The sequence below is a fragment of the Hypomesus nipponensis genome, chromosome 20 (assembly GCF_054491055.1).
Source record: "Hypomesus nipponensis isolate SF chromosome 20, ASM5449105v1, whole genome shotgun sequence".
Classification (NCBI taxonomy): Eukaryota; Metazoa; Chordata; class Actinopteri; order Osmeriformes; family Osmeridae; genus Hypomesus; species Hypomesus nipponensis.
This window is the reverse complement of record NC_140380.1, coordinates 9835001-9842500: the sequence shown is the minus strand read 5'-3', so window position 1 is coordinate 9842500 and position 7500 is coordinate 9835001. Positions and strand designations below refer to the sequence as shown.

Genomic DNA, 7500 nt, shown 5'->3' with positions numbered 1-7500 from the left:
CAATGGAGATTTGAATTCATTCATTCTTTAATACGTTTTGGTTGGGTAGGAAGAGAGAAAGAAATAGGGAGAAAGAACGAGAGAGAGAGAATAGGGAGAGAGAGACTGAGGGAACAAGAGAGGATAGAGAGAGAGAGAGAGAGAGAGAGAGAGAGAAAGGGAGGGAGGATGTTATGTGACGTGACTGGTGCTACTGTTCAGAGCCATCGGTCCAGAGAGGAAAAAGAGAATTATGTCACAGTGCCTGACGGCGTGCTGTGAAGTGTGACTTCTCTTTCTAACACTTGGTTTACACAAGGTGGTGGGCAGTTGGACACACACACACACACAGACACCTGGTTTCTTAACTTTCTCTCAACTTTCTCTCCTCTCTCTCATCTTTATGTCTCCAACAACTTCAAGCTTGTTCTCCTCTCTGCCTCATCTCTCTCTCTCTCTCTCTCTCTCTCTCTCTCTCTCTCTCTCTCCCTCTCTATCTCTCTCTCTCTCTCTCTCTCTCTCTCTCTCTCTCTCTCCTGCCCGGACTTGCTGGTCTGCAGTGTCTATTTCAGTCCTTCCTGGGGTTGGATTCAGTACATCCGGTATCTCATCCAGTTTATTGTCATTCAATCCCACTAAGCTCCCTCAGGGGCCAGAGGGTGGCCCCAGGGTCCTAGTGCCTGACAGCTCACGCACAGGGGAGCCAGTCACATACAGGGCCCGACTTGCCCCCCCTTTGACCCTCCTGCCCCCTTGAGGACAGACTCTACTCATTCCTCCCACACACACACACACACACACACACACACACACACACACACACACACACACACACACACAGTACAGTACAAGTCAGTATACAGTAAATCTGTGAATGATATTTACAGTGTGCATCCATCTATGTGTGTGAAATAAGACATGAAGTGGAAATGGCAAACAACTGAAGGAGGAGGGATGGATGTAAGGAGGAGAGTGAGAGGAGATGAGGAGACGAGGAGACGAGGAAGAGAGCAGAGATGTCACACTGCTCTCAGCACTAACATCAGAGAGAGGGGCGCGCTGGCTGGGGTGGGGGGTGGCGAGGTGAGGGGGGCTACAGGGGTCACTGCTGTTGGTTGAAAATACCCTGACACCATGATGTCATCGTCCCTTCCCAGGGGAGTAGGGTACTGGTGTGGGGACTGGACTGGGGAAGACACCCTGGGACTACTGGGGAGGCCCACTCGGGGGGGGCCCAGGCAGGTACTGTGTGGTAGATGTCTGTAGATTCTCTGGCAGTGGGGTGGATGTTATGAATAACACCAGCCTCTCTCCTCGTCCTGGTCCTGCTACAGATTGGATTACTGTGCCAGGGATGTGGGCTTTGGGGCCGGGGCCGGGGTGGGGGCAGGGGCTGGTGCCGGGGCCGGGGCCGGGGCCGGGGTGGGGGCAGGGGATGGGGCAGGGGCCGGGGTGGGGGCAGGGGCAGGGGCTGGAGGTTAGTTTGGTAGGGCTGTTGTGGTGATGAGTTTTGGGGTTAAAACTTACCAGAGGACTTGGGACCTGGGGCTGATGTGAGGCTGGATGCCCGGGAGCAGAGGGTTGACTTGAGGGGGCTGAGGCTGGGGCTAGGGCTGAGGCTGGGGCAGGGGAATGGTTGTTGTGAGGCTGGGGCTGCTGTGAGGCTGTGAGGCTGTGAGGCTGTGAGACTGTGAGGCTGTGAGGCTCACTCAGGACTGATACTCCCCCAGCGGAGAGCTCTGTCTTCAGGTTACCACTGACGACAGGCTGGCCCAGTAAACACCAGCCTCTCTCTCTCTCTCTCTCTCTCTCTCTCTCTCTCTCTCTCTCTCTCTCTCTCTCTCTCTCTCTCTTCCTTCCTCTCGCTCTCTCTCTCTCTCTCTCTCTCTCTCTCTCTCTCTCTCTCTCTCTCTCTCTCTCTTCCTCTCTCTCTGTCTCTCTCCCTCTCTCTCTCTCTCTCTCTCTCTCTCTCTCTCTCTCTCTCTCTCTCTCTCTCTCTCTCTCTCTCTCTCCCTCTCTCTTCCTCTCTCTCCCTTTCTCTCTGTGTACACCTCTTTTCCTTGGTTCTCTCTAGATGTGTTGCTCTCCCCTCTTTCTGTATTTTGCGTTCTCAGCCCATCTCTCTTTCCACACATCTATCCTTCTCTCCCTCTCTGTCTTGCACTCTCTCTCCTCTAGACAGCCGCTCTTTCGTAAGCTCCCCTCCCTCCCTCCCTCCCTCCCTCCCTCCCTCCCTCCCTCCCTCCCTCCCTCCCTCCCTCCCTCCCTCCCTCCCTCCCTCCCTCCCTCCCTCCCTCCCTCCCTCCTGCTGAGGCAGGAATGCTTCCTTTCCTCCAGGGCAGACGAAGGTGTCCGACTCGGGGGGGCCCAGTGAGCCTGTTCAGGGTAAAGCAGAGCAGACAGGCAGACAGATGGATAGACAGACAGACAGACAGACAGACAGGCAGGCAGGCAGGCAGGCAGAGAGACAGGCAGACAGGCAGCCAGTCCTCCTGCCCTACATCACCCCAACCCAACCCTCCCCACCCCCTCTTCCACCCCCTCCCCTCCACCCCCTCCCCAGCTCCGGGCAGCCATAACCCAGGAGTGGAAATGATCGATCCACTGGCACCCATGCTGCTGGGGGAGGAGGAGGGTGCAAATGGAGGGATGAAATGGTGGAGGGGTTGAGGGGTGTGGAGGGTCAGGCAGGCGATACCCTCTCAGATTACAGGCCAGCTGACAGAGCAAGGCTGGGACAGGGGGAAGAGGCGGGGTTAAGAGGAGCGGGGTTAAGAGGGGCGGGGTTAAGAGGGGCGGGGTTAAGAGGGGCGGGGTTAAGAGGGGCGGGGTTAAGAGGAGCGGGGTTAAGAGGAGCGGGGTTAAGAGGGGCGGGGTTAAGAGGGGCGGGGTTAAGAGGGGCGGGGTTAAGAGGAGCGGGGTTAAGAGGGGAGTATTCTGGGTAGTGGGAGTTGACTTTCCAAACAGGGGAATATAACGTCCCCGTCGAGCCATCCATCCATTCAGCCATCCAGCCATCCAGCCATCCAGCCATCCAGTCATCCAGTCAGCCAGTCAGCCAGTCAGCCAGCCAGCCAGCCAGTTAATCTATGAGCTCATGGAAAGCAGCGGCGTCTCCTGACTGTGTGATGGTCTGCTAGGTCTGATGTGTGATCAGATAGCTGCAGAGTATGTCTGCTGCAGCTCCTGCTGATGAAATTAGCCCTCAGGTCTTCTCCTCCTTCCTCCGCCTAATTTGAAAATGCATTTTGAGCTTCCGACCTGGACCTCCTTATCTTCTTCTCAGTCTGCTAGGGCGGTGTGTGTGTGTGTGTGTGTCGACGTGTGTGTCCAAACAGTGTTCACGAGTGTGTGTGTGTGTACAGTAGGTGCATGCATGTGCGTGCAGAACGCGTGTCTGTGTGGATAGGGGTCTGTGTGTGTGTGTGCGTGCGTGACATGTGAGTGTGTGTGTCTGGATGGTATCTTACCTCTGTGAAAGCGTCCGCCTGGTCCTGCCAGGAATCCAGACGTCCGGGAAGCTCTCCCCGGAACAGGGAGAGCGGAGGGGAGGGGGGGCAGCCCCAGCCTTCTAATCGCTGCTCCTGCACATGGACGTCCGTTCCTGCCTGTGTCAGAACCTCTTGTCTCCCTCCTCATCTAATCTTCTGATCTGGATGCGTTTAAACACTTCTACATTTGGCCTCATTACTGGTGAGAAGGAAGTAGTGATCTGCCCCCCCGGCCCCTTGGCAGAGGGAGGCCTCGCTCCCTCTCCTCCCTCTCCTCCCTCTCCTCCCTCTCCTCCCTCTCCCTCCCTCTCCCCCCTCTCCTCCCTCTCCTCCCTCTCCTCCCTCTCCCCCCTCTCCTCCCTCTCCTCCCTCTCCTCCCTCTTCTCCCTCTCCTCCCTCTCCTCCCTCTCCTCCCTCTCTGAGGACGAGGGTGGGGGAGGACGAGCAACACAAATCATACTGCTGTCACAGTCAGGTCCTCTTTAAACTTACGGTTTCGACACGATTCTCTGGGGGTCTTTGGGAGGTCCATTGTGGAAACCCTTCTGGGGGAAAATCAACACTGTTTCTGGCCGGTAGAACTTGATTGTTGGGGGAGTAGTTCTGGATTGTGTTTGGAACCAAAACAAAAGAGTTCTGCTTCAATATGTGGAACTGAAATGTTTGGAAGCACTTAAGAACCTTTTGGAGCCATTTTCAGTGTACAAGATGTACACATTGTGTCCTGTTGCTGCGGTTGGTATGATCAGTGTATGGGGTGGGGGGGGGGGGGGGATTTATCTGTCACAAACTATAATAAAGTTTGCTGCATATTAACTTGAAGTTAAATCGATTAACACCAGGTAAGGTCCAGCACTGTCCAGTCCAGTCCAGCCTAGTCACAAAAGGTAGGTCGCCTGGCAACGGCACGGGTAAACAAACGCTGATGAAGCGTGTTTATTTGTCGGCTCCAGGATACTGTTGTGCTCCATCCACATTCCTACAGACAAGCGGATCCTGTTTGTGGAGGATAAGGCCCAGCGAGAGGGGGGGGGAGAGGAAAAAAAGAAAATAATCTTTCCTTCTTTAACAGGGGGTCCTTGGCCCTGACCACCGCAGGGAACTCTGGGTAATGAGAACCCTGGACCCCTGAAATATCCCACAATCCATCTCTGTTGGGCCGGATCCGCTTCAGTTTTTTCGCGAGCAGCTGTGCAGAGCAGATGCTAAATGACAGTGGCAGGCTAATGGATTTTTTCCAGTCAGCTCTGGCTGGCTAATAACAGTGATAGCCCTGCTAGTGGAGGGTCTCAATGGTCATTATAACAGGGCCTTAATACCTACATTCAAATGTTGTCGGGGTCTATTTTCTGCATTCCTCTCTGGCGTATGGATCTAAGTTAGGGTGTGTGAACACTGTTCTCTGACGGTAAGCAAACTTGGCTGAGCACGGCTTGAGTTGAGGACGAAACGATGTGTTGTCGTGTGCTACGTCCGTGAAGGGCCTGTGGTTGGTTTGGTGGGACGTGGACAAGCTGATGGTTTGGGGCTGAATGATGAGAGAGGAGGAAGGGCGGTGACTGGGTCTCTCACGGAGGGTGTCAAAGTGATTATCTGGGGAAAAACTATTCACACAAACACCATCTCGAAGACGAAAAGCTGGTTTTACGGGCGTCACATTCTCACCTGCAGTCCGTGGCTTCAGGGCGTTTTCCCGTCTGGCTTTTCGTTCTAACGTTCCGCTCTTTGTCCCCAGGTCTGTCTGATGTTCCGTGAGCGCCCCGAGCCCCCCGCCCCGGTCCCCTCCCTTCACGGCTCTGCAGGATGGAGCTCCCTCCGCCCCCAAGGGGGGGCCTGGACCCCCTGGACCTCCAGCAGGTCCCCGTTCTGTCCATTGACCAGATCCGCACGATCCGGGCCAGCAACGACTACGTAGACCGCCCCGTGGCCCTGGATCCCGACTCCCAGTCCGGCTTCTTCTACGCCCACGACGAACGATTCCCTCACCCCCACGCTTACCCCCACGGGGGCGGCTACCCCCTCCAGGCGGGCTACCCTGCCTACCCGGTGATCCCGCACAGCCAGAGCCAGCACCAACACGCCCACCTGGCCCACCTGAGTCGCTCCAGCACCGTCACGTCCTCCATCTCCCGGACCAGCGGCGCCTCGGACCAGAGGCTGCTGGCGGGCCTGACGCCCTCCCACTCCGGCCTGGCCTCGGTGGTGCGCTCCCAGCCCAAGGGCGAACTCAAGCCCGAGGCTTCTCTCGGGAAGGCCCTGTCGGAGGCCGACGACCAGGGCTTCCACCTGTTCATCTGCGAGCGGTGCGGGAGGTGCAAGTGCCGCGAGTGCTGCGCCCCGCGGCGCCTGCCCTCCTGCTGGGCGTGCGGCGAGCGTTGCCTCTGCTCGGCCGAGACCGCCGTGGAGTACCTCACCTGCCTGTGCTGCGTCAAGGGCCTGTTCTACCACTGCTCCGCCCAGGACGACGAGGACAACTGCGCCGACCGGCCCTGCGCCTGCACCCCCGCCCACGCCTGTGCCCGATGGGGCTCCATGGGGCTGGCGTCGCTGTGCCTGCCGTGCCTCTGCTGTTACCCGCCCGCCAGGCTGTGCCTCGCCCTGTGCCAGCGGGCGCACGACCGCGCCACGCGGCCCGGATGCCGATGCAGCAACACCAACACCGTGTGCCGTAAGATCTCCGCCTCCAATCCCGCCGCCAACCCTGGCCACGCCCCCTTCCGGAGCAAGTCTCTGGAGAAGCCTGTATGACACGCCGGTGACGTAAAAAAAAAAAAGTAAAAATTATTTTTAAAAAGGAGGGTCGGTTTGACATCTTCGTTCAGCGTTTTTTTTCCATCCGCCGTCGCTGTAGCAACGCAGTCCGTCGACCCCCCTTGCCCCCCACCGCCACTCTCACCCACACACCCCCCCCCCCCCCCCTTAACCGCCACCAAACGACGCCATGGCGACTCTGCCGTAAAGTGTGTGTCCCGGCGTGACCTTGTTCACCTGACTCTTCCCCTTCTCAGGGTGGAACCCTAGCTTCACTGTGCCTGAGGACGGATGCTGGTGCTTCTACTGAACTGACTGCCAACCCCTTAGCCCCTTAGCCCCTTAACCCCTTAACCTCTGACCCTTGACCCCTGACCCTGGACCCAACCCAACAGCCAGACCACAGCCTCCTGGATAGGTGTCTTGTCTGGTAAACTGAACATATTTATTTATTTATTATTCCTCCCCCCCCCCCCTTCCCCCCTCCATTTCCTTCTTCCTCAGTGAAAACATTAGACCAGAGCCCCTCGGGGCCCCGAACAGTCAGTAAGCCACTAGAACAAACGAGGAGTCGGCTGTGTTTGGTGTGAACGTAGGAACGACCCAGACCTCCTGGTCTTCTGGTCCGAAAAGACGAACAGACAAAGAGACAAACTGACCGAGCTCCAGTCGGCCTTCATGTCGGCTGTGTCTCCCCGCCCGCCCGCCCGACCCGCTCGCCTTCCTTCCTGCCTCTGGCGAGAGAGAGACACATCCTCTTCTGTAACGGACAGAAGAGATTTAGTGGATGGCGGCAGCCATTTTGTCTTGGGCTTATGCAAAGGCCCTTTCCTCGGCTAAGGATTGTGGACAAACTCAAGAGACTGTGTGCTGTTAGACACCAAAAAGGGACCACGCTCTCAGCGTTCCAGGGGAGTCTGGGGGTTTATAAGCTTGTAGCGGACGTGGAAAACACTGTGAGAAGACGACGGAAGATCTGAGCGTCTGCTAGCTCAGAGGCTCACTGAGACGCTGGGGAGTGTGTGTCTGCCACCACCAGGCAGCGCATCGGTGTGTGAATCGATGCGTGTGTGTGTGTGTGTTTGTGTGCGAGTCTGTTTAAGGGTATGCTTGTCTATGTGTCCTGTCCATCTAGCTATGCACATACATACTCATCTGATACGTGTGATTGTGTGTGTGTGTGTGTTTGTGTGTGTGTGTGTGTGTTTGTGTGTGTGTTGGTGTGTGTGTGCTCACGCATCCTCTCCTGCAGCCGAGTAGGCCCTGTGTCTATTGTCAG

The 7500-nt window shown here is 56.8% G+C and overlaps 1 protein-coding gene across 1 annotated transcript in view; it reads left to right on the top strand.

Annotated features, from left to right (window-relative positions):
* Positions 1-7500, top strand: part of LOC146246334 (protein sprouty homolog 3) — a 9134-nt gene that overhangs the window by 1517 nt on the left and 117 nt on the right. Inside the window, exon 2 of the mRNA XM_084683986.1 lies at positions 5206-7500. This exon is cut by the window's right edge and continues 117 nt beyond it. Coding sequence (XP_084540112.1) covers positions 5274-6218 — 945 coding nt within the window. The 5' untranslated portion in view covers positions 5206-5273 and the 3' untranslated portion in view covers positions 6219-7500. The remainder of the gene's footprint in view (positions 1-5205) is intronic.